Below are 26,979 nucleotides of genomic sequence, written 5' to 3'. Positions count from 1 at the left end.
GAAGGGAGACGCACAAGAATCAAATAGTCCCATTATAAGCAAGAGGATTTCAGATGGTGATGATCTCTTTGAAGATAACACAACAAGGTAATGTGGTAGAGTGTAACTAAGAGAAAGGATGGGGGTTCCTTAGGGTGGCAGAGAAAGAATGTATCTTGGAGGAGGTGACACCTGGCTTAGACCGAAATAATGAGAGGGAAATAGTAGATTGGAGACTTGGGGAAAACAGATTTTTGATAGAACGAAGAGCAAATGTACGGGTTGTATGTTGGCATGAAGCATGCTGTGTCCAAGGAGCCAAGGCAAGGCCAGTAGTGATGCAGCAGAGAGAGCGAGAGCCAAGTGACAGGAGATACAGGGCCCTGGGGGCTCTTGATCAGTCCTTCAGATCCTAGGGATATTGGTGAAATTGTGGCTGATGCAAAACAGGGGACAGGGGGAAGAGATATGCTCATTTAACATGTGAGCAACAGTAGCCCAGGAAGATTCAGCTGCTAATTTATGATTCAGGGACAGACCTTGACTTGCAACTCAAGGTATTTTTCTCTAAGCCTAAGAGGACATGTGGACTGCCTAGCACCTTGTCACCTAACACGGGTGCCTCTTCCCCCAAAAGATGGCCTGGAGAACCTTCCCTCCAGTTTCTGCTCCTTGTGCCCCCTTTTCCCACAAGAAAAGGGCAAGAAAAGAGGGGGGCTCAGAACAGTACAGCAGGCCACCACCATTGCATGTAGCTTCTGGAACGCTGCTGGACCTCCCCACTGTGAGAGAAGGACTGGACATGGGCTGCTTGCTCTGTCGATCTGGTAAGCTTGGGTAGCGTCCAGGCATGGTGTGGCAAAGAGGAATCAACCCAGGTCAGCCTGGGAGAGGGAAGGACCAGCCCCAGGTGCCTACATCTCAAGGGAGCAGGTGCACATCCCTGAGTGTGTGTGTGTGTAGGGGGGGATGGATGGCAGGGAGGCTGAGGACCTGAGCTTTAGGCCCAGAGACGAAGTTCAAGGACAGCCTCCTGCAGAGAGAGAGGGGTAACAGGCGACAGGGACAGGAGAGGGCTCGCACTCCCTGCGAGTTACCACATGACAGGCACACTATGGAGACTGTAGTTCACTGATTTCTAACCCGGAGGTGGCTGCCATTATTTCCATTTGGAGAATGAAGACCCAGGGGTCAGAAACGCTGGTGACTTGCCCTCACAGCTTTCACCTGGAAGAGCAGAGATCTGCACAGGTGGCCCAGGGGGCGGGGTGTGGGGACAGGGGTGAGTACGGCCACTCCTTCCATTTCTGCACCACGTGTACCCTGATCACTCCCAACTGGAGAGCAGGCCCAGCCCTGCCCTCCCGCTGGCCTCCCTCACCCACGACCTCCTGTCCTTCTCGCCCTCAGAGTCCTGCTGGCACTTCAGACCCATGTCATGTACTCCGTGTACATCTTCGTCTCCTAAAGCTACTCTTTCTCCATGTACTATTTCTCAGTTCATGACTTTACCAGCCACCTGTCATCCAAAACAGAGAGCAGGAGTCAGCCCGGAGTCTGCCCTCGCCCTCCCTTCCTTGCTCTCTCCCCATTCAATAACCAAGCCCCATCCATTTTACTTCTGCAATGCCTGCTTAATCCATTACCGCAACTCGACTCTCACTGCTGCTGCCATCATTCAAGTCTTCATTTGAATTATTCAGTAGTCTCTGCACTGGTCTCCTTGCTTCCAGTTCCTTCCCACTCTATCCATCTACTGAACTGCACGGGCACCAGCGGTTCTCAAAGTCGAGAGGCATAGGCACCAGCGGTTCCCGAACTGGAGATCACGGGCACCAACCAGTGCTCTCGAACTTGAACGTGCATCACAACCACCTGAAAAACCTGTTAACATGCAAACTGCTGGGCCCCGCTCCAGAGTTTCTGACTCAGTAGGTCGGAATGGGGCCCCCGAGTTTGGATTTTGCACAAGTCCCAGGTGATGCTGATGCTGCTGGTTCAAGGTACACAATTTGAGAACCACTTCCTTGGGGTCTGTTTCTACACCAAGGACCTACTCAGGTCAGTCCTCTGCTTAAAAAACAAACAAACAAACAAACAAACAAACAAACAAACAACCCAGAAACTCCCTACTATCTTTGAAATCTTTAAAATCGAGCCCAAAGTCCTGTAGCACCTGGGTGGCTCAGTTGGTTAAGCATCCAACTTGGGCTCGGGTCATGGTCTCAGAGTTCATGGGTTCAAGCCTCGCATCAGGCTCTGTGCAGACAGGAGGTCCTCTGGATCCCTCTCTCTCTGCCCCTTCCCCACCTCTCAAAAATAAAAAAAAATAAACATCTTAAAAAAATAAAATCAAGCCCAAACTGCTTACAGTGATCCTCACCACCTGGCCTAGCCATGCCTTTCCCGCATCACCTCAAGCTAACTGACCTCCCTTCAACCTGTAATGAGCCTACCTCGCACTACTCACGTTCCTTAAGGCTGTCAAATATTTCAGACTCTGCGTCTGCCCACACAGTTCCCGGCCTGCAACTCTTTCCCCCCCTGGAGCTTGTCCACTTCCTACTTGTCCATCAAGGTCCAACTTGACTGTACCTCCCTTTTAGGCATCATAGTGTGTTAGAAGGGCTGTGGACTTTGATGTCAGCCAGGCTTGGCTTTGAATTCCAGATCAATCCCTTGTTAGCCATGTGACCTTGAATTAGCCTCTCTGTTAGGCTGGGGTGAACCTCAGCGTCTTCATTATAAAATGTGAATCATAATAGTTATCTTCTAAGATTGCTGTTGGAGAGGAAATGATGTATGATAAATGTCTGACAGGTAGGAGGTAGTCAATAAACAATAGCTATTATTATCATTAGCTCTGTTCGAAAGTTCTGCCTGGCTTCCTGGAGACGAACAGTTTCCTTTTTCCTCTGTGTTCCCACAAAGTTTTGTATGATTCCATTTTGCGTATATCACATACTATGGTCTCATTATTTTATACATTAGACCTCATTCCAAGTATAGCTGGGGCCATCGTATGACTTATAAAAATTGATCCTCTCAGCAGGCGTAGTGGGCACATGGTTTGGCAAACTAAAGGCTTCTCTATAGGAAGAGAATCTACAGGTGGATACATGCCCCCACCACTGCACATGCTTGGTGAGCAGTGCGAGTGTTAGGTTTCAGGCCCTATTCACTCCTTGTACAATATACTACCTGTACAACTGTATTTGGAGGTTCTATGTATATAGCATGTGAGTTCAGTGCAAGTAAGAACCGTGTCTTATCTACCTGAATCCACAACTGATGTTGAATCAATGTACCCACGGGCGGATGGGAAATACATCAGCAGGGTTAGTTAGGGCTCTGGCCTCAAGTGCAGGGGTAGGATCCTTACTCCTGTGGAGAAAGGGAGCCCAAGGACCAGGGTTAGACTCAGGCTTGAGGAATAATCAGGGGCTGAATTGCTAAAACTAGGTGGTGACCAAGAACGTACGTTGGGGACTGAGACAGAGGTTAAGTGCCCAGGTGTTGAACTGGAGTTCGAGAAAGAGCTCTTAGAGCCCAGAATATGAATGAGCCTGCAGATAACATCTTACCTCTGCCATATGGGGTGGGCAATCAGGACCAGAGTACCCTTAGAAGATATTAACATACCATTTTCTATAGCTTCCTTCCCCACCCCTGCCCCATATCAATTCCTTACTGCCTGTCTCTTCTGTTGAACAGCAAGCCAATCTCTTAGAAGGCTTTCAGATGCCTTAATTAATACATTTCCATTTCTTTTGCAGACCCCTCGCTCCCCTTAACAGCTGGCACTCAGTGGGGAAGGAGGAAATAATTCCCAAGAAGTGAGCCTCTGACAATTTCCCAGCCTGCTTCTAGACGCCCATGGGGTTTGGAGGAATTCCCAGTCTGAAGCTGCTGATATAACTCTGAACACGACTGAAGCCCAATCCCCCCCCGAGAGTCCCATGTCAATTCCTGTCGAGGTCTTTTCCTGAATCTGGGCCGACCTTCTCTGGACCTCACACTCTACAAGGCCACTTTAAGGGAGATAAGGATTGAGGTCGTGTACCTTCACAGGTGATGCACAATGCCCTTACTTGGCCCCGCCTTGCTCAGGGCTCAACTCACATCTGCCGTGGCCACACCGGAGCAAACATTTCTCTGATGGGTCTGTACTCCCCCTACCTGCACGCCACCTCGTCTGTAACCTTTCAAAGGCAGAACCAAATCTGATCTGTCCTCTTACCCCCAGCGAGGGTAAAAGGGCACAGTGACCTACACATAGTACGTGTTAAATTACCTTCTGCTGATTGATTATTCAATTGATAGCCTGGTTTTCTAAGCCTTGGGTTGACATCTGCATTGACATAAACTCGCTGATGGGTGACCTTTCTAAGTTTATGCTAAGAACGCTTATTGTATGGCGCCTCGTTCCGTGGGATTCGAAGGAACTGTTTCTTAATGCTTTGCTGTGTTCTAGAAATTTCTGCTTGTCTGCCTGCCCTTCTAGCTGGAGGGCTCCTAGAGGGAAGGAACCTGGGTTCAAATCCGAGCACTTCCAGGTGTTGGCCTCTCGGGGGCTGTGCCTTCTTAGCCTCTAAGAAGGAAGCAGTTACAAAAGCCCCCACCCCCAGGATTAACGGCAGGGAGGACAGAAGTGTCATCCGGGTGTCCCTCTCAAGCTGGCCACTCAGAGCCACCTGCAGCCTATTCCTCCCCGTTATTCCAGCAGGTCGGGAAGGTTCAGCCCCAAGTGTTCTGTGTGCCAGTCAGCAGTTCACATGTGCTCTTTGCAGCGCAGTGAGGAGAACGCAAGATTGGGGTCTGGGGGGGGGGGGGTCAGGAGTCCGGGCTCTGGCCACCCGGCGTGTATCTGCGCTTGCGTGAATCACTCAACTCTGAGCCTCCATATCCTCATCTGTGCACGCTGGAACAAGAATTCCTGCCTCTCGGGTCATATGAGGGTTAGATGAAATGCCACGCGTGGAGCTCCTATAGAGTGCCTGGCCCTTGTCAGGAGTGATCAGCCCCCTCCCCTCCTACGCGCTTTCCTGGGGGCTCAGCTTGGAACTCAGGAGAGACGTGACCAAATGTCCGGAGCACAGGAGACCCCCGTCCCGATTCACCACAAAGCCAAGGGAAATAAGAGGAAGAAAAAAAAAACACCTGAAGGCCTTAGCAGAACCCTCTGGTGGATCTGGGGGCTCGTCCCAATCTTGCGGGGTGCGCGCAGGTCGCCTCTGGATGGGGAGAGGGAAGCCGTCCCCAGAGGTAGACGGGACGGCCCAGCTGTATTGGTGGCCGCCGTCACAGTCATCTCAGAAGAATGGGAGTGTGGCTGCAGTCTCAACCCTGCTTTTATTGGCTTTTTATCAGGTAGGTAAAAGGACGTGCGTGGCAGAACAGAAGCTTTGAGAACTAGAAATGAGACAGAGTCGTGTAAAGGCAGGGACTGCTGAGAGGGAGGGCGGAGGCGGCCGTGGCCCAACATGCAGTCCAGGGCTCTGGCCCTTTTCTTCTCAAGGACAATGGTCTGTGAATAATGAGCCAGACAGGATGGATTTTCTCCCGTCCGGGTCTCGGGGAGTCGCAGGCCAGCACTGCGACTTGACCTGCATCCCTCACGATGCTCTTCTAGAAAGGGCCATTCCCAGAGTCAAACAGCCATCCCTCTTTCCCTGAGAGGCAGGTGCCCAAACCCACACTCAAAGGCTTACACAAAAGGGACGTTCACCCCACTCAATGGGCCCTAGAAGTAAATGGTGAGATCCCCACGTGTCGCCATCTTTTTCTGGGCACCTTCACCGCCACTGCCTTGATTCGAGGCCCATCCCATCCACCTGGATCCTGGGACATCTGTCTAGTGAATACGCCTGCATCTGGTCTCCCCAAATCCAGTCCATTCCCCTCTCTCCTGCCAGAGGAACCTTGGCGACCAAGCCAGAGCCAATAATGCCGCTCCCTTCTTCCAACAAAACAGACCATCTTGCTCTTCAACAGCTCCCCGTGAGCCTTCCGGACAGAGTTTAAATATCCAAACACACGAGTCCTATCACAACGGGCCCCTGCCTACAGCCCTACTCTCCTCTGCTCCTTCCCATGTCTGACTTCAGCCACACAGAACCACTCACGCTGCTCAGCACGTATCTTGGCGTTTGCCGCATCTAGAGTATTCTCTTCTACCAAGAGGATCCTTCTCCATCCTCAATACTTCCCTTTCCTTGGTAAGCCCTTCCCCGTTCACACCTGTACCACCTTGCCCGTCCTTCTGCCAGACCTGTCCTTGCCCCTCACTACCCACCTGACCGTGAACAGGTTCCTCATCTGCAACATTTGATCGCTGTGTGGACTAAATGAGTTAATACAGTCAAGTGCCTAGAACAGCACCTGTCTCATAGGAAACACTCAATAAATGTCAGCCATGATTATTATCACTATTAATACAGCGCATATCACATGGCACTGTAATTCTTCCTTTACCTTTCTGGCTCTTAGAGTAGACCCTGGACTCCTTACTGGCCATTCCTCACTTCCAAATAGTGCTTGTCAGGGAGTGGGTACTTGGATGAATGAATGAGCGATCACCGAACCCCATCTCTTCCTGATTTGAGTAAATTCAGAAACCAAGGGGAAGATAGAGTAAAATTCTCCCTGAGCTTGGATATCACATGGGGGAATGCGCTGAACACTCCGTTTTAGCCCCTGGATTGGTATCTTTCTCTTAAAGAATAGAATTCTCTGACCTATTTGCAGTTAAAATAGTCTGGCTTCATGGTGAAAAGTAATCCCAGGGGGACTAGTTGTGGTATTTTTTCAGTTCAGCAAAATGTCTCTGGACAACCTTCCCAAGTGGATTGAGGCCACGGACAGCCCACAATACCAGGCCTCTGGCAAACTCGCTCCCCAATCCTCTCTCAAAGGGGCCCGGCAGGGGAGATGGAAGGAGGCATTTCGGCTTCATTTACACTTAACTCATCAAAATGTCACTGGAAAGAGCGATTTGATGTCAAAGGCTTATGAGCCTTGGTTCTAAGCCTTCCAAAGCCCTTTTCTCTTTGAACCTAAATGTGCCACTCTGCCAACACGGTGTTGAATGCCAACAGGGTGGTTGGTTCTGAAGTTTGAAGCCAGAGGAGGACTCTTCCTCTTCCCGAATGTGATTTGCAGCTGGGTCCCGAGGATGTGAAAGGCAGTCTCTCCCCTTCCTGGTTACCAGTCCTCGGGGCTTAACCGACAAGAACGCCTCACCCACACTGGGGGAGAGAGGAAGGGGTCACAGAAGCCATCTGCCCGGCTCTTGCCCTTCACAGATGGAGTGCAAACCCTTCATAGGCCAGAGCCAGATCTGGGTACCAAGTCCTGGGCACCCTCCAAATCCTCTGCCTAGGAGGACATCTCCAAAGTGAATGCCAATGGTGGCTGCGGGGACCCGAGGCTGCCACTGCAGCAGGTGAGATCGTGTCCTGCCGCGGACTAGTGCCTGGGCTTGACCCTGCTTCTCCGCTTGCTGGCTGTGGGACACTGGGAGAATCATTTTGTACTTCTAAGTCTCTACGATGGGGATAACGACATCTACTTCACGGCGCTGTTGTGAAACGGGTAAGGAGTAAATACTGGTCAAAGCGGTTTCGGATGGGAAATCACTGCAGAATCTTGTGAAGCGTTACGGAGTCAACGGCCCGGGCGGATATGCCCCTGATGGCGCTGCTTCCCAGTTATCCGCCTTGGGAAGAAGTTCTCGCGTCTTGGCCAGGACTCCAAAACCCTTTCACAAATGCTCCACCCCGCACCCCGTGCTCGGCCCGGTCCTGACGGTCACCCAACCCTGACATTGCTCCAGCCACGTGGCGGGCTCTGCGTCCTCCCTCCGCCCCCATTCTCAACTCTGGGCAGCTCTTGTCCTTAGGGAGTTCATTTTGAACAACAGCCAACCTTTCTGCTCCACAGCTCCCTCTAGCGACAACCCCTTCTCCTGCTTTCCCATAAAAGCAAGGCTTCTTTACAGACCATTCATTCCTCCCAGGTTCGACCATTGCCATCTTATCTCAATCCGGCCACCCACGAAACTGCTCTTGCCAGTGACTTCTGTTATCGCTAACTTTCTGTACTTCCTTTCAAGGGGTGGAAAACGTCTTTACCCATTTTCTTCCCGGGGCCTTCGGCAGCCTCCCGAGCCTGTGTTTTCCTCCTGGGTGATTCCTTCCCCACTCGTGGCTTCAGCAACCACCTCCGATTCACCGCGCACCCTAGCACCCACAGCATCAGTGTGCCGAGCCCACTGTAGCCAACTCCCTGCTGAATGCCTCTACCTGGATGTCCGAAAGGCATTTCACAGTTCCCCATTCCGAAGCTAACTTCGTCCTCCCTTTTCCTCACAGACCTGATTTCCTCTTGAATTTTCCACCTCAACGACTGGCATTACCATCCACCCCGATGTCCAAGTTAGAAATCTAGGAGTCTTCTTACTGAAATACCTGTCTCTCGTGGTACACTCCAATTTGGTCCCTGTGTCCTGGTGACTTCTGTATTAACATACACTATGACCCCATTTTCACTTGTGTAAAATACATATTCATTAAGAAATCAGAAGGGAAGGGGCACCTGTGACTCAATCAGTTGAATATCCGACTCTTGATTTTGGCTCAGGTCATCATCCCGGGGTTGTGGGATCGAGCCCCGCACTGGACTCTGCACTGAGTGTGGAGCCTGCTTAAGATTCTCATTCTCTCTCTCTCTCTCTCTCTCTCTCTCTCTTCCTCTGCCCCTCTCCCCCACTTGTGCGTGCTCTCTTGCTCTCTAAAATAAAATTATTAAAAAAAAAAAAGCCCGTTTAAAGGATTCACCATCTGACCACTGACAAGTAGGATCTATTATAAGCCTTTTAATGGCTTAACCAAAGAAGCAAGAGGCATCCAGACAAGGCATAAAGGAGGTAGCCCCACGATCCAAAAGTTTACTCCTGAAATGAGTCTAAGAAAGCCAAGACCTTTGTTGCACAGGCAGGCTCCCCTGCCTCTGTCTTGTCCCACTCCTCCAGCCGTCCACACTCCACACGGGGGGCCCTTCGTCACGTGGGACCTTCATCAATGACCGCTGCCTGCTTCCTAGCCTCATTTCCCACCATGCTCTGTTTCAGGCATCCTAACCTAAAATGGAAATATCCATGCATCTTCAGCCTGGGAGCTCATGCTCCTTCCCTCCCGGCACGCTCTTTGCTTTCCATGTCCCTCCTGTGCCTGGCCAACCTCTCTTCGTCCTTGAAGACTCTGGTCAAACGTGACCTCCTGCAGGTGGCTCTCCTACACGTCACCAGCAGAATCAGGAGCCGGTCCTCCAGCCCTCGGTCCATACCCTGCTCTTCCCCATCAATGCCTTTCTCACTTTTACCCAACTTTTACCCAACTATCTCCCATCAAAGAGAGACCCGGGAGCCATCCACTCATCTTTGTATCTGAATACCTTGAACAATTTCAATTAACACTGTAAGTCAGTTTACTGGGGTGAAACAGGAGGATCCCGGAGACTGTTCCTGGGGTACCTCCTTCTTCACACTACTTCAATCCACCCCTTCTCCTCCAAGTTCACCTCCATCAAGACAAACCATCACCGTGGGCAGGCCTGCTACGGGCTCATCCGGGAAGGATCTGACTGGGGCCAAACGAATCCAGATCTGAGAGCCTCCCCAAATAGATTCATCCCGCTCACTTCTGCGGCTCAACCACAGGACCGGGGGGAGAGGCCACCCACCTGGTCCAGTCTATGTGAATCTACTTGTCACTCTAAGCACATTCCCACCTGTAATGGGATTTGGGCCAAAAGACATATTCCGATGATTTCCAAACAGATGCAGAACACATGCTTGAATGCTCTTCTACAACTAATAGGCCATGTGTCCAAGCCCGAGAGCCTTGGATAAGCGGGTGATAATGGACGTGAACTCTGAGGCTCTCGAACACCCACTGGAGATGGCCCATGCCTCTGTACTTCACTCTGTGTCACTCAGACATGCGGGAAGCTGTTGTGCTCTTCAGACTGTCTATAGAAAGAGATTCCTTAGCCAAGGGCTATCGGCCCCTTGTGTGTGGGGTGTGATTCCCCTTTATATCTAGCCTCCGTCTCTCTTACTGCAGGCCAACCAGGCCTCATCTTGCTGGTTGTCCAGGGGAAGCGGGTGGGCAGCCTTGTCCATGCACACCCTGGGGGCCTCACCCTTTACACGGTCTCTTCCCCCAGATGTCACGTGTGCCACGTGGGTGAGCAGCCCCCAAAGCCACAGGCGTGGACAGTGCGCGCGCATGCACTGGCCCAGGACCGCTGCGCCCCCAACACGGAATCTCAGGCTTACCCCAGTGTGATGTTGTGAACAACTGTTTTCACTTGCAGCTGTTAACAGATGACGGGCTTAGTTTCCTTTTTTTTTTTTCCTATGGGGGAAGGCATTCTCCTTGAACAAGAGGGGGTCACGGAGACACAACCTGGTGTACCTCCAGGAGCCTAATAATAATCATTCCTGAGGGGTGCCTGGCTGCCTCAGTTCGTAGAGCATGTGACTCTTGATCTCAGGGTCGTGAGTTCAAGCCCCACGATGGGCTTTGAGCTTACTTAAAAAAAAAAAAAAATCACTCCTGGTCGAAACCAGCTAAGGCTCGCCTCCGGGCTCCCCCAGCGAGGAGGGGGACGGAGTCATGCTCAGTTTTACCCGTGGCCCCTGGACGGATGGCGCGACAGCAGCTGTGTCCTAACAATCCGCAGCACATTCTGTCACTGGACAAGGCCTCAGGCAGGAAGGGGGTCAGGTGCTCACACCCATCGGCTGCGGCTTGAATTAGGGGAGCTGTCACTGTTGATTCAGGATCTGACTTGTCTGAAGGCGGCCACGGGGTTTGGGGCACATGGGGAGGTGACACCCTGCGGGGTGAACCTCAGCTGAGGAGACTCAGCAGGTGCATTCTCCTCCCCATCGCTACGGGCTGTCCGGTGAGGCGGCACTTTCCTGGGTCTCTCTGAAGAGCGAACACTCAGCTGGGCTTGGAGCAGAGCTATGGCCAGCCCAGGGACGTACTCCTTTATAAGGACGGACAGATGTCCTCTTGGCCCGCCACTCCCCTCCCCTCCCCCTCACTTCTGCTGCCTTGGAAGTGCACTCCCTCAATTAGCATGGGAACTTCCCCCTTGGGCTCAGTTTTCTAGGGAGCCCTGACTTAAGGCAATTCCTATACCTCCTGTATGTCAAACCCTCTGTATGTGTGTGTTATTTTATTATTATTTTTAGTTTATTTACTTTTTGAGAGAGAGACTGAACAGGGGAGGGGCAGAGAGAGAGGGAAAGAGAGAGAATCTCAAGCAGGCTCAACACAACACAGAGCCCGACACGGGGCTCGAACCCACGAACCGTGAGCTCATGACCTGGGCTGAAATCAAGAGTCAGACGCTTAACTGGCTGAGCCATCCCAGGCGCCCCTGTGTGTGTGTGTGTGTGTTATTTTAAATCCTTAAAATTCTTCCCAATGAACACTGAAGGCTTGCAGAAGGGACAGAAAGGATAACATAACTTGCCAAAGAACACACAGCCAGTAAGCGCATGGACTGAAACTTTAGCTTAGGTCTAACATCGGGATCTGTGCTCTCTCAGACCATGAGCGCTGAAGCCAGAGAGCCCAGGGCTTCAATGTGGACTCGGTACTTATTAGCTATGTGATCTCTGGCAGGTTACTTGACCTCTCTGACCCTCCCTTGCTTCGTCTGCAAAAGTGACAGATTTAGATGTGGTGAGCTCTGAGGTTTCCTTCGGTTGGGACATTCAAGGCCCTGCCGTTCCAGCCTCTGCAATGTTTCTGTATGACAGGATGGATCTTAGCTTCAGGACTAATGGAAACCTAGGGAACATCTTGGCAGACACATCTAATTGTTGAACCTGGGGAAGGTGGTGGTCCCGGCATCACCCGTTCTAGCCCAGAATCAATCCCAGTGGCATCCAGACAGCCTCTGGGCTGGAATGCTCTTCCCATTCTTCAGATACCAGCTCCAATGTCACTTCCCGAGGGAAGACTTCCCTCCCCTGCCCTCTCGCCTCTCGAGACTGGATCCCACTGCCCTCTGATCCGTCCTCACGGCTCCTTCTACTTTTCCTCCTTTGCGCTAACGGTTTGAAATTCTATATGCATGTGATCCTTCATTAACATCTGTCTCTCGCTGGTAAGTTTCATGAGGGCAGTGTCTGCGTTTATGGGGTCCCCCCCCCCCACTGTATCTCCAACATCTGGAATAGCAGAAGGCATTCAACAAATATTTATTGAATTAATAGTTTCAGTAATTAATTAGTTGATATGAGTAGCTATGTCTAGATGAGACCAAAGCAGCAAGGGTTTGGGCTTGAAAGCCAATCTGGGGTGACGCTGAAGATCCCTGGCTGATTGCCTAAGTCATTCAGTGCGTAGCCGCGTGTCCTTGAGTCCCAGGCTCCTCTCCTCTCCCTGCCAGTCCATGTCATAGCTCATTAGGGGGCTGATAAGGGGACTGGCTATACACTAACTCTGACATCCCTGAAGTCGCCCTACCAGTCACCAGGCAGGCCAAGGAGGGCTGAAGAAACGGACTCAAGGTGACCAAGTTTGCCCGTAAGAGAAGGAAAAGGCATGGCAGTTCAGCCTCCTGGGGTTTAACCACCGGGCTCCACCTCTGCAGTGAAATGCAAATAAAAAATCTGGTTTTTTTTGGGGGGGGGGGGATGGGGGGTTGAAGCATGGGCACCATCAGCAGGGTGGGCTCGAATCTCAAAGATAGCAGACAGGGTCACCCTGGTGGCTCAGTCGGTTAAGCATCCGACTTCAGCTCAGGTCATGATCTCACGGCGTGTGAGTTCGAGCCCCGTGTCAGGCTCTGTGCCGACAGCTCAGAGCCTGGAGCCTGCTTTGGATTCTGTGTCTCCCTCTCTCTCTACCCCTTTCCCGCTCACACTCTGTCTGTCTCTCTCTCAAAACTAAATAAAAACATTAAAAAAAAACCAAGATAGCAGACAGCTCTCTGGAGGAAATCTTCACCCCTATGCCCTGCCCCTGTGAAATGCTCCCTGGGCTCCCTAGGCCTTCTGTGGCCTTCTGTTGATTGGTCAGTCCTCTGTATGAGAGCCTCTCCTTGCCAGCAAGGCCTCACTTCTGCAACAGCTCACACTGGAGGGTTCAGAGTCTTGCTATGTATCCTGCCGGGTCACTGCAAATGCTGTCTATACAGCCAGGCAATCTCCTAAGCGCCCCTTCTCCTCAGCTCTTAAATAGCTTTTCATGCTCCTGTCTATACAAACCATTTCACCATGAGGCATCAAAGACTGCTTATTTAATACCCAACAGATATTTTTATCCTTGAAGACGATCACGGCAAAAATGTGTCTCGTACCCCAAGCCTGGTACATATAAAGGGTTAAAATCGTATTAACTCAAGAGATAAAGGGCAGAGAAAAAAGAAGGAAGGGAAGAAAAGAAGAAAGTCAGGCAGAAGGGAAGAGAAGTGTGGAGGGAGGGAGCATGAAAAGGAAGGAGGGAAGGCGGGGCCCAGTCGGAAGGGTACCTTTCTTGGTGACATCAAAGTCCAGCTGCGGTGGGGTGCGGCGGTGAGAACAGCGCAGGCCCGGCTGTTACACAGATCTGGGTTCAAATCCCAGCCCTGTCTCATACTAACTATGTGGCTTCAGACAAGTCATTCAAGCCCTCTGAGCTTCTGATGGCTCGTTTGTAAAGTGAGGATAACATCGAGCTAAAGGGTATGTTTAAAGAGGATTCAAGATAATGTATGTAAATGCACGTTGGCATTCACTGGGAGGCTGCAGGGGCTCCTTCTGCACGTGGAAAGCACAGAGAGGGAAAGGGCTTGGCTCAAGGTCGTGCTAGGAACCCAGGTCTGTGCTCTCTGCACTGAGTGCCCATCACCAGGACCCAGCCACAAAAACTCGGTTACGGAAATAGGGGCCGTGAAACAGTAACGACGTAATTAATTTGTACAGCTGTTAATACTGTGTGCCAAGAAAACAAGAGATGTCCCCCAGGAAGAACTTTCTATGTCCTTGCTCTAACCAAACAGATGACTGACATGCTACGATGCTCACCTGCATTTTAACCAACTCCCCCACATTCACCCTGAAAATCTACAGCCTGTCCAAGTGCACCTTGGCTCGGGTCTGTAGAGGCACGTTAACGACAGCAGAGAGGAGTACGAGAAGTAATAACAAAATAGCCGTAACTGTGACCATCTCCTCTGATGGTTGAACCTTTTCCCCCTGTTATTTTACCATGTCTCCCTTGACCGGCACTTCTCCAGTGTCAAAGTCAACTGATGTGGCGTGTTCTATTCTCCCGGGCCCACCCAAGCTCTGCCAGGGGGTGCTACCGAGCCGTAAAATCATCGGAACGAACAGAAAGCACCAGGCGTATCCAGAAAACGGACCCCAAACCCAAACCTCAAATCCGTATTAATGGGTCAAGACCTCCATTACCTGTTACAGGTGCTGAACTGGGAGAGCCACAAGGCAGGGATCATGGCGGTCTGCATCACTAACGTTTACCACCAGTGCCTGGCTCAGGGCCGGCACGGAAAAGATTTGTGCAAAAAAAATGGACAGATACATGAAAAAGGCATGACTGGCTGAATACGTGGATGGTTCATGAGCATTCAGCAAACCTCATGCCCTTCAATTCCCCCTCCCCAGCCCACCCCCAAGTCTAGACCACCTGTTCTTTCCTTACCCTAGCGATCAGCTCCCCGACCATTCCCGTCCAGGTGCCATTGGCCTCAGGAACACCGTACACACCATCCCCGACCAGGCGGATCTTGTAGTTGAACCGGAGGATCTCTGCCAGCTCCTTGAGCATGTCCACACAGAAGCCCTCGTAGCGGTCATTGCCTTCCATCTCCTGGTGGTTCCCCTTCAGCATTAAATACGGGTTTTCCTGCAGCAAAACTGGGCAGCTGTCATTCTCATCTTAGCCCTGGTGTCTCAGCCACGAGGGATGGGGGTGCCGGGGCAGAGGTCGGGGAGGAGACGAGGTAGAGGGACGGGAGTGACTGGGGCGATGGGCTGCTCTGGAGGTGGCAATTAGCTCCCCTCCCGGCCTCAAGACACTTCTCTTACCAGGAACGCACGGGTCTCAATGCACAGAGAGTCAAGCTGAAGCTCCTCCCTCTGGTGCAAGGTCATCATTTGACTCACCCCCTTCCCATCCCTTCTTTCTTTCCCTTCTGTTTGTTTATTCCACATGGACCTGTCACAGGGCATTATGAGATACTAGGATACTGACAATATAGCGGGTGAGGTAAGAACATGTACTGACCAAATGCAACCCAAGGCAGAGCAGGTCCAGCCACGAGAGCTCTGGGAAGAGGGGTGGGTTTCTCTGGTGAAAACATCCAGAGAAGTTTCCATGGGGGAGGTAAAACCCAAGCTGGGTTCCAGAGGGGGATGGAATACAGATGGAGTGGTGTTAATGGAAGGCATCAGAGGCAGGGGAAAGGCAAGATCAAGGGCATAATCTTGAGTGCGAAGGAGCATGGCCTCTTTAGGGGACAACGGACCCTCCATTCAGTTGGAGCATGGCTTGTGTGCCCGGAGGATAAATTAGGGTCAGAGGGGCCTTGGGTGCCAGGGCAAGGTGGGTGCACAGCCTACATACATAGTAGGGGAACATGGACGGTTTGAGAGACTTAAGGATTAAGAATATTAAGTAATAAGAGAGAGCATCTTGGGGCTAGGGCACACTCTCTCCTGATGTGAGATACTGAGTCCTGAGCCATAGTTTGGCTCAGGATAGAGCGCAGAGAGCTGGAAGAAACACAGAGAGGGCCAGGCTTGAGGGCGGGTGGGGTGTGGGGTACAGAGGGTAGGGGTCCTCAGACTGTTGGAGCCTGGGTGGATGTCCAGAGGAAGGTGTCATCACGGGCATGGATGGTCTGGAAGGGAAGACGACTGGGGACGTGTTGAATTTGGGGTGCCGGCAGGCTATCCCGGAGGAAACCCCTGACCGAATGCTTAAAATGTGGACTGAGGGCAAGACGGGGGCAGGGCCTGGGAGGCCTCTGTACAGAATGGACGGCTGAAGCTGCAGGAAATGTGAGGCCATCGGCGGGGGAAGAAATGAGGGAGGACAGAAGGGGGACAAGAGGACAAGGCCCTGATCTTAGACAGTGGGAAAATGAAGAGCAGCCATAGAAGATAAAGCAGAAGCAACCAGAAAAGTTGAAAATCAGGAGAATGGGGCCACGAGAGCCAAGGAGCAAGGAGGTTCAGGAAGGAGGGTGCACACGTTCCCCTACAGAGATGAAGCAGGGCTGTGAAGGGGGCCCCTGGCCAGGTGTTGCTGGCAACCCTCCCATGGCAGGTGCAGCGGGGTGGCAAGACTCCACAGGAATGGGGAGTGAATGCAAGGTGCACAAGAAAGAACGTACCAGAACTTTGAGAAGTCAGGAGATAAAGGCAGGCTGGCACACGGCCTCTCCACCCACCTTCTACCGGCCTCGTCTCTCCTCCAGCCTCGGTTGCCCCATCTGCAAACCACTGGGCTGGAGGATTCCCCGAGGGCCCACCAACACCACGACTTACAATCCCCCAAGCTGGAGGCAGCTGGAGGGTCAGCAGGGCGTGGGCAAGGGGGTGGCGATGGTATCTGAGGATGGGAGAGACCAGGGTGTATTTGCAGGTAGAAAGGAAGAATCCCATGAGAAGGAGAGATCAGAGAAGGAAGAGAGGCGCTAGCTGGTGCAGTGAGGTCCTGGGGCCAAGTGGAAAGAGACAGGGCCAAGGCGACAAAGAAGCTGGGAAGGAGGCCCGTAGGTGAGGTGGAGACATGGACGTGGACACAGAGAGGAGGGGAAGGGACAGAGGTGAGGGAATCCGTGCCAGGCCCCAGAGTCACGTTGGGGGCGGGACTGAAGGCTTGGTGTGCAAAGGGCTTAGCAGAACTGCTCAGGGGATATGACAAGGAAGGGGTAAGACGTGGGCCCAGGGAGTACCAAGGCCCAGAGGGTAGCTGTGATGGGGATGGTGAGGACGACCGGGCTTGGGACCCGCACGAGATGAGATGGCTGAGCATCAAGGTGGAGATCGTGCTAGAAGCTAAGAGACACACGTGCTGAGACACTGGTTTGCTGAGCTCAAGGCAGAAGGGGCTTCAGGGTTGGGGAGGACTGAGAGTCAGACAGCCCAGAAGTCATGAGGGGAGGGTACAGGAGGGTGATTTTGTGAGTGTGAAGTAGGAGAGAAGAAGGCAGAAGGCTGTTTGTCGGGGAGAGGGAGCTGTGTCGAAGGTGGCCTGGTTCTGTTTCATGGCCAAGTTCACTGTCATGTCCATGAGGTGGGCCAGTCTCCTGTCTTCCACACCTGCTGTCCTCCACTCAAGGGTTTCTCTCTGCCCCAGCTGCTCTCCCTCCCTTTCTCCCGCCTAACCTAACTCACCTCTGTCCTTGGGGGTCCCATCGCCTCCTCTGATGCCAACTCATTTCTCGGAGCTCTCACTGCCTCACATGGCCCAGTCATCCTCTAGGCCATGCTCCCAGGTAAAATGTAAGTGGGGCCTGGACGGACTCTTCCCCTTCTCTGGTACCCCTATCTGGCTCCGGAACCAGGCCCTTGTGGACTGAGTGAATGCACAATGCCAGGACAGGGCTTGGCCGGGGGTTCCAGCCCTGGGTTGGCAACATCCCAGGCTACCTTTACTTATCCCAGGGAGTATCATGAAATTCTTTTCCCAGAAACATTCTACTCTCAAATTAACTTAACACTCACGGGCACATTCATAGTAAACATACAAAAGGCCAATCTTGGGGGCGCCTGGATGGCTCAGTCAGTTAAGCATCCAACTTCAGCTCAGGTCATGATCTCACGGTTTGTGAGTTCGAGCCCTGCATTGGGCTCTACACAGAGGGTGCAGATCCTGCTTGGGATTCTGTCTTTCCTTCTTTCTCTCCCTGTCCCTCCCCTGCTTGCGCGCACTCTCTCTCTCTCGAAAACAAAATAAACATCCAAAAAAAAAAAAAGAGCCGATCTTGGAGGGAGGAAACGTGGGAAAGCCAAACTGTCGGAAAGGTTGGGGCTCCCCAGCACTTTGAAAAATGTGGGGGCCGAGTGCTGGCTTGGAGCCGGAGCCCCTCTGTGCTGGCATGAGTGTTGGGAGAAGGGAAAGGGGAACACAGGCAAAATGTTCAACTCGGGGTAAGCGCTCAAGGAGTTAAGAGCTACGGCTAATTCTGTGTGTTTGCTATTAACCAATAAATCATTCACATGTCCCGAGTGTACCCGGACAAGAACAGGAGACGACAGGGATATGTGCTGAGCGTTAAGGGGTGAGTCATTCAGGATTACTGTCTGCCAAGGATAACCCACAAATGGTCACCGGGGACTAAATTAAGATAATTGTTCCCCGTGAGAGTTGTAGCAGCCATCTTAGACACACAGGCACAAGAAAAGATGCGTGTCCGGATCATACTTACCATGTTGTTAAACGTCACCCGACACCAAAGTGCCCTGCTGTCACGGTTGATGAACACACGTGTGCATATGTGAACCACATGCACGTGTGCACACACGCACAGAGTCGGATTGACTTTCCCCATCTGGAAACACACCCCTGTGGTCTCCGTGTCCCCGTGGGTCTGTGCCAAAGCTCTCGGCACCGTCCGATTCCAGCCCCTGAGAGGCAGGAAGTACAACCCAGCAATGTCCCCATCTCCCTCTCAAACTCGCGTTGGCTTTTAAGGGACATCCTTCTACCCTGTAGGAAGGAACTCCTTTATTCAAATTCTCATCGTCGAGCTCCTACTTTGCGTCAGGAACCCCAACCTTCGAGGAGTTCCCATTCTAGAAGGGGATATAGAGTGTAAACAACAATGTCTGATAGGAGAAATGCCACCACGGAGGTGTGGGCAAAATGCTAGAGACAGGGGAGGGCAGGAGTCAGGTTAGGGAAGATTTCACGGAGGAAGTGACATCTGAAGAGAGGTCTGAAGGGTGGGTGCAGAGGCATTTCCAGTTGGAAATGGGATTTCGGGGGAAGGGTATCCTGGGCTGAGGGAACAGCAGGTGCAGAGGCAGGGAAGGGCATGATACGGTGAGGAAGTGTCGTGCAGTCTGGTACTGCTAGATCCCAAGTTGCGTGGAGAGGAAGCAGGTAGGGCAGGCTGGGCTTGATTATGAGGGGTTTCTACTCCGAGTGCAGGGGTGGGGGGTCCTGGGCAGTGCTGAAGGATTGTAAGTGACGAAATAACAGGACAATTCTGATTTCAGAAAGACCACGCTGACAGAGGGGTAGGGAGTATGGGGGGTAGACTGAGAAATTGAGAAAGGGAGCCTCTCAGGAGGTCGTGCTCAGGTGAAAGAGGTAAATGGGCCTCAGTGAGAGCACGGGCTTTGGGGACGGACAGCATGGGACTCCAGAAGCCTGCGGGCGGGAGGTCCCAACAGTGATGCTGTGTGCTGACCCCCCCCCCCCCCCCCCGCCTTGGCCAGGACCGCAGCTCACCACTGCCCAGCTCAGCCAGGCTCTAGGAGCCCTCAGGGGCTGTGGTGATACCACCACTCTCCAATCTTTCTGGCATTTCCAGGTTGGTTCAGAGAGGCTAAAGCTGGAGCTGACAGCGGGGAGTGACCAATAGCCTGGGAGCTGGAACTGCTCTCTCCATCCTTCGCTCCAATCGTTTCCTCCTTCCGCCTGGAATATTCCTTCCCGGACAGCCACCTGGCTCTCACCTCTCCCCGTCAGGTCTCTGCTCAGATTTCCCTGGCTCAATGGGTCCAAACCGACGCCTGTGATCTCAGCTCTATTCCTGGGTACCCACAACAGCACCCAGCATACAGTAGTGTCCCCCAAATATTCACTGAAAAAGCGAATGAAAATATTCAGTGACTCCGTTTCTCACCTGAAGGGAACACTCAACAGTGTGGCATTCAAGTTCCTAAGCACCGTAGCCTGCTTTTCTGGTCTCCTGTTCCCCCCTCCACCAATGCCCATTTCCTGGAAAACCGGCCCCTTTCAGCACTTCCTAAATGCCCACAATGCTGTCCTTCATTCACCTCTCCCTCCCCATCTCTCCCTGTCTTTTAGAGCCTGTCTTCTGTGTCCCTTCTTCTCCGGGAGGCTTTGCTAACCTTCCTGATGGCATGGGAACCCCTTCCTCCTTCAACCCCCATAGGGCTAGCTGTGCACCTCTTTCCTGACTTTTACCCCAGTCTGCCCGCAGATCAAGAATTCTAGTCTAGGGTTCCTGTGCCCCAGGAGTTCATGAATGAAGTGATGGAGGTCCCTGAGCCGTTTCATTATCTCAAAAAGCCTAAAGAAACAGACGCATTTGCAGACCTTGCGCATGTAGCAGTGATAAGGCTGAGCAGACTACCCAGCGCATGGAGTCTCTGCTTTGGGCGGGACTTATATCAGTGTGGCAGCATTGGTCATCCCCTGCTGATAAGATACTGTGCCAGGCAGGGAAATATGCTTTTGATTAGTCAAAAGGGGAGAGTGAGGGGAGAGAAACAAACTAATTATTGCTTAATATATGCAGTTGGTTTAACGGATACATCTTTTAAAACACGAGGTCGTCACGGGGGAAGAGGCCGACCTTGGCCATGAATGCACTTGACCCAGGCCACCTACTACTAAATTATGACCTCTGTGAGGCTAGAGACCGAGTCTTCTTCATCTTCGTGTCTCCAGGAATGAACACGGTGCCTGATCCATGGGGAGAAGGGTTTGGTAATTGTTGAGGAGAATTGAATCAAATAAAAAAGGCAGATGGTCCCTTGCTCTATAGATTGAGAACTTTCTTTTGACCATCTGGAAATGAAGAAACAGGCCATAAAAACCCACTGGAATTCAGATGTCCACTGCAGGGGGGCATCTGGTACACAGTAGGCACCAAGCAAAGTAGGCTGCCGTGAAAGAGTAGGGGCCACCCCGGTAGACCGGATCCAGCCCCCTGCTGGGCTTCTCTGTCATACGGTTCCCTTCCCTGGGCCATGCACAGCACCCTGGCTGTCAGGGTGCCCCTGGAAGAGGTATGCACAAACTGTGGTGTCTCTTCACCCCATCGCTCTTCCCCAGCTGCTCTGGAACTCATCAAATATCATTTCCATATGAAACAGCAACTCGAGTTTAATTACACTGTCATAAATTGGCCTCGGTGCTGTGATTAGAGCGCCCGTCTTGTGTTCACTGGGACCCCGGGAGCTCCTGGAGCTGGAAGAGGCACCGTGGGGAGCTGCAGCTGGGAGGCCCAGGACCACCCCGCTTACCAGGATGGTGGTGACAACCAGGGTGGTGTTGAAGAGACTGTCGGAGATGTTGGAGGCGTAGAGGCGGCTGTCCATGCTGAGGCCATCAGCCACGTGCCACTGGCCAATCTGAGGAGACAAAGGAGAGAGGGCTGGGAAGAAATGGGGAAAGGAGGCGGCTGGGGAGAGCGGGGTTGCTGAGGTCACGCAGGCCTCCAGGGTTGAGAAGCAGCAGAGAGGCCAGTCCCCTGCCTTCGGCTGGGCTATATGTAAGGCACAGAAGGAGGCAGGGATATGCAGCATGGACAAGAGGGGCGGGATTAGGGCAGGGTTACTGTTCCATAGGGTTGAGGGGGTCAGGGAAGGTGGAGGAGGGATCTGAGAGGGGACAGGAAGATAGGGGCAAAGACCTAGGAGAGGTAGAGGAGGAAAGCAGAGAAACAAATCAGGAACCGAATGCAGTTCGGCGACGTTCTCTCACACAGAAGGGGAGGGAACAAGTGGGATCACATTATCTCGTGGCAGGCATGAGCCACAAAGCTCCCTCGCTTCAGCCTGCCTTCCGTGATTCTGATTACCCAGATAAGAATCAGAATGGCACACCGGACAGAAGTGGCATCGCACTAGGTCCTTCAGTGAACGTCGCTGAGGGTTCAACGAGTGAACGAACCCGAAGAGGAACGAGCTGGGTTCTTGCCCTGGCCGGTTCACTTGCTGGCTGTGAGAACCCAGGCAAGCTACTTAGATCTTTCTGAGCCTCAGTTTCCCCAGCTATCAACGGGGGTGGTAATGTGTGCCTTGCCTTCTTCTCCGAGCCAACCAAGACCACGGATGCTCCAGTTTGAGGCTAGGTTATTCAGCCAGGCCCAGGAGCATGCACCTCAAATGCGTAACCTCCCCCCAAAATTACTGAACCTCTCTGAGCATGTGTCCTCATCTACAAAACAGGAATAATAGCAAACCTTCCCTGGGTCATCATCAGAGTGTGTTTAGCCTGACACTATTTTCCTCCCTCTTCCCCGTTGCCTTCACTTCTAGGGGGAAAAGTACACAACTTACCCAGCTCTCCGTTCTAGAAAGTCATCTCCACCTAAGCTCAACATCACTGGGTTTTCAGATGGTTTGTTTTCTCAGCGGAACCCTTTTTATAAATACGTATGTGTGCGTGTGTGCGCACGCATGTGTGTAAATACCAATATATTTCTACTAGCTGAAGCCCCTGGCAAATCATGTCTGTTGCCGAGTGTCTGAAGTGGGCAGCCAGGAGACGTGGCTGACAGCTGGCCAGAAACCCAATGAAACGCACACATCCATCTCTGCCAGGCACCTCCAGGCACCAGCAGCAGCTTCCCTGGAAAACCGTCACAAGTTCCATGGATGCCATGTGGCTCTGTTCACCAGAGCTGGGCTCTGGGTTCCTCTTGGGGAAAACTGAACAACAACGAAGATGCATCTCACCCTTGGTCCCCACCCCCTCCCACTCCGTAGGGCCAGAGGGTTGAGGGTCTTGGGGAACAGTAATCACCCCTCTGACATCCTGGCCTGGAGCTTGAAGAGGGGAAGGCCAAGCCACAGGACCGATGGTGTCCACGGGTGAGCCTTTCACCTGCCGAAGGGGAGATGACCCAGATGACCCCAAAACTCCTCTCCAAGACTCTGTGAGGATACCACTTGAAGAGGGGGTGGGCAGCTTTCTCCGCCTCCGCACGGGCAGAAGGGTCCTGGACATACGCATATTCATTTCTAGTTTACAAGCAGCATCTCGTGCACGTCCACACGGGAGGTCGCATTTGACAGATAAAGAAACTGACATTGAAATAAAAGAGCCTCTCCAACTTGTCCTGGGGCCACCTCACCCACTGGCTGAGAGGCCTGAGCTTCAGCCCCAGGCGCGTCTTCCCAAGGAAGCCTCCGTGGCCGTCCTGCCTGGCTCTTCCAATGCCCTACTGCACGTTTCTGCTTGCCTGTCTTCCCCACCAGCCCGTGTGGGGCTTGGCCAGTTTACGCTCACGCCCCAGCATCTCGCTTAGGGGCTGGTACTTGGAAGCAGGGGAAGCCATCATCTCATGTCAGCAGGTTGCTGCTGCTGGTGAAACATGGACAGAAGGCGAGGGAGCCTCGTCTGGGTCTCTGGAGCACCTAACTGCCTCTCAAAGGGACCAGCCACATCAGGTTCTTGCTGCGCTCCCCTTCTGCCTCTCTCTGCAGGCGAAATGGGTGGGGAGAATGAGGGATGAGCTTCTGGCTTTTCAAGCACAAAGGGGAAGGGGAAAAACAGAGACCAGACACCTGCTGCGCTAGATGTGTTCTATCATCTCTCTGAACTCTCCCCGCAACTTTGCGGATAGTGGTGGTGTTTTGATTTATAAGGAAACTGGGGCTTGGAGAGGTTTAGTGCCTCGCCGAAGCTCATCCACTCGGTAGTGGTACCCGGGCTTGAACCCAGAGCTGTCCGACACCCAGAACGAGACTCTCCTGTCTCTGCTGCTGGGCCCTGGGTAGGGACGCCGAGACGTGCTTCATGAAAGCGGGCCCAGCAAACCAGAGAAAGGAGCCTCAGCCATTGGGCAAGAACCCCGGACAGAGCTTTTCTCTCCTGGGTTTGGACCCTGCACAAAGTCAGGCGGAAACGACTATCCTCTCGGAGGAGGCTCGTTTGAAGATAGATCCGGCCCGTCTGCAAAATGGCGAGAAATGGTTCCCCATGGTCTCTGAGGGTGGGAAGGGCCAGATTTAGACAGAAGGACATAAAGAACACTTGGGCTGGATGTCAGCATTTGGATGTCTGACACAGGAGTGAACTTCTCAGAGTCCTATCTATAGTCACCGAAGGGCCCGCGAGACACAGCTCCCCCCAGCCTCACCTTTCCACCTCGGCTGTGCTCAGGGGACCCAATCTTCACGAACCACCTGCCCCGGCCCCGGACTCCCCGATCTTACCCAAGCCACGAGATAAGTTCCCACAAAATCCAGGGATAGAAATGATTTACCCGGAGCCAGATCAGACAAGCCTGAGCAGTGTACTGCCCCCACCCCCCACCTCTGGGGACACAGCAAAGAGACTAATTAGCCCCTAAGCGCTAGTCAGGAAATGCATCTCCCACCCACCCTCCCATTAGCCCCCAAGAAATTAATAAACTCGTCAGATGCAACAAAGCGGCTTGGCAGTGATTCCTCAGAGCAATCTAATTGCAGAAAGGCGGTGGGAGGGAAAGCGAGAGACAGAGCCAGGCGCCCTGGGATACAGGCTAATTGCCCCACCCACCGGGCACCTTCCATGCCACACACATGCCAGCGGTGGGCAGGAGATCCGGCTCTCATCGCTGACAATCTGTGACTCTGCCTCCAGCCAGATTCCCTCGCTCCACCGTGCTGACGCCTGCCCTCAAAACCTCCTGCAGGAACAGCTGTTTTGTAAGCCTCTTCCACATGCCCACATGTGTGGGCCTGATTATGTTCAAATAATGTCTTTCCGCGGGCCTCCCTCTGCACTTTCTGTCTCTGCCACTTGCTCTGCCTTTCCTTCATGTCCGTGGACTCGGACAACACCGTTAGCCTATACGGAGCCTTAATGCAGGTAAAGGAAAAGGCACCCTCCTCCTGGGCTGATGTGGCCCCGCCCTGCAGGTGCACAGCTGGGCAGGCCGGATTTCAGCCTCTGCTCGCCCTTGAGCGCTACGCTGTGTGCATCACGAATGCAGTGGCCCCGGAGTGGGAGGACCTGAGTTGAACTTGGTTTCTCTGCTTATGAGCTGTGTGGCCTTGGGCAAGTTACTCAGTCCCTCTGAGCCTGCTTCCTCCGTCTACCAAGTGGGGGTTAAAATAGTGATTATTACTTCATAGAGTACTTAGGGAGATTAAATGAGACAGTGTATGTGCAAGTACTATGCAAGCGTTCATTAATTTTTAACGCCGTGGTCTGAGGCAGAAGGTGGATCTCTTCTGTGCCCCCCAGAGGGCTTTGCACCGTGGACTTGAGTTTATTAGACCGATGAGACCAGCGTCTCAAAGTCTGGTTCCGGGATCAGCAGTACCAGGGACAGAAGTACAAATTCCTCGGCCCCACTCCAGACTGACTAAGTCAGAAATTCTGACTTAGGAGAAGAGTCCAGCCATGTGCGTCGTAGCAAGCCCTCCAGGGGATTGCGATGCAGGATGAAGGAGAGCATCGCAGGAAGAGCAGCTCAGACTACAAGCATGATGACGGGGAAAGGCGAAGGTGTAGAGGTTAACAGGGATTCGGTGGTGGGCCAGGAAATGTTTAAAATCCAGCTCTGCAGGAAAAAAAGGCTCCGATTTGTAACGCTGGGGAGTAAACACTCCCGGCTAAGGTTGAGTGCAGGCTACCAACGTGATGTCACGGAACAGAGTCGGGAAGATGTGTTTAGCAGCCCTCGCTAGCTGGGGCAAGCTGGGGCAAGCTGGCTCCATCACCACACTGAGGCCCACCTGCCCTCACAGGCTCTGTGTTGGATGCTCGAAGTAGATGCTTACGACTCTCATTGCCACTTCACTTTATTAAGAAGAAAAGTAGGGGCGCCTGGGTGGCTCCGTTGGTTAAGTGTCCGATTTTGGCTCGGTCACGATCTCATGGTTTGTGAGTTTGAGCCCCACGTTGGGCTCTATGCTGTCAGCACACAGCCCGCTTTGGATCATCTGTCCCTTTTTCTCTCTCTGCCTGTCCCCCATTCATTCTCTCTCTCTCTCTCTCTCAAAATAAATAAATTAAAAAAAAAAAAAGGAAGGAAGGAAAGGAAAGTCCACGTAAGATCATAACCAACCCAAGTCACAGAGCTGGTGAGTAGAAAAAAACAGGATTCAAAACAAGGCCAATGTGCTGCTTGATGGAGATCATAATTTTGAAAATGAATGTGTACTTTGTCTCACAACCCATTCTGCTGCTCCTACAAGAAATATCTCATGATTGGAGTGTCCAGTCGAATATGAGCATTTCTGAAAATAAATGATATGGGATGTGTTTGCACGGGCACAGAAAGTATCATTTCCCCAACATTCCTAAAGGACACACGACTTATGCTAATTTGGGTCCATATACATTAATTAGCATCTTGCTCCTTAAGCACTAACAGTTTGGAGATTTCAATTATTTATCCGAAGGCACTGTTTCCAAAAATCCTGTGAAAGAGAATTACACTTTCCACTGTCCTCTTAAACAGAGTGAGCGTCTTGACCTTGGCACGGTGTCATTGTTACAAAGCCAGTTATTATCACACTGTGCTGTGAGATAGCGTTGCTACGGATTGCTGAAATGTAGATGGCCCCTTCATTTCTGTGCTTTGAGAAGTTAATTTGTCCACTTTTCACAGCGTCTGCTCTCCTCAAGAATTGTCACTTGGTAGTGCTGTCGGGACAGCTGCCTTTGACCCCAGGGCGAGCAACCAAGGGACCAGGCTGGAAGGAACCGTGGTAAGGAGAACACAGATAAGGCTGGCCGGGGCGCCGGGGCTCTGGTGAATGGAATCCGTGGCATCGATACAGAATACCCACAGTCCTTTGGGAAGGCCACTGGCTGTACAACTGAATGAGTGTCTGGGACCGGCATTTAATTGGTGTGTGACCCTGGGGCAGTGTAAGCGAGCTGTTCAGTCCTTTAGCAATATGCCTCGGGAAATGCCTATCCAGGACCATGACCACAGGGGTCCCCTGCTGCTTCCCGAAAGAGCTGGTAGCGTGTCACGTGGAGTCTGGAGTCCCGCATTAGCATCTAGCACTGTAACCACAGGGCCTGGTGGCCCCGAGCA

At 52.4% G+C, this 26,979-nt stretch overlaps 1 protein-coding gene across 2 annotated transcripts in view; it reads right to left on the bottom strand.

Annotated features, from left to right (window-relative positions):
• GRIK4 (glutamate ionotropic receptor kainate type subunit 4) overlaps positions 1-26,979 on the bottom strand; it is a 431,580-nt gene that overhangs the window by 61,729 nt on the left and 342,872 nt on the right. Inside the window, exons 12-13 of one of the 2 annotated variants that reach the window (XM_043579641.1) lie at positions 21,239-21,346; positions 14,709-14,912 (exon numbers count right to left, since the gene is read on the bottom strand). In XM_043579641.1, coding sequence (XP_043435576.1) covers positions 14,709-14,912; positions 21,239-21,346 — 312 coding nt within the window. The remainder of the gene's footprint in view (positions 1-14,708; positions 14,913-21,238; positions 21,347-26,979) is intronic. The other variant, XM_043579642.1, reaches the window with a different exon arrangement.

Source organism: Prionailurus bengalensis, chromosome D1, assembly GCF_016509475.1.
Source record: "Prionailurus bengalensis isolate Pbe53 chromosome D1, Fcat_Pben_1.1_paternal_pri, whole genome shotgun sequence".
NCBI lineage: Eukaryota > Metazoa > Chordata > Mammalia > Carnivora > Felidae > Prionailurus > Prionailurus bengalensis.
Note: the sequence above shows the minus strand (reverse complement) of the source record. Positions and strands in the feature narration are given on the sequence as shown.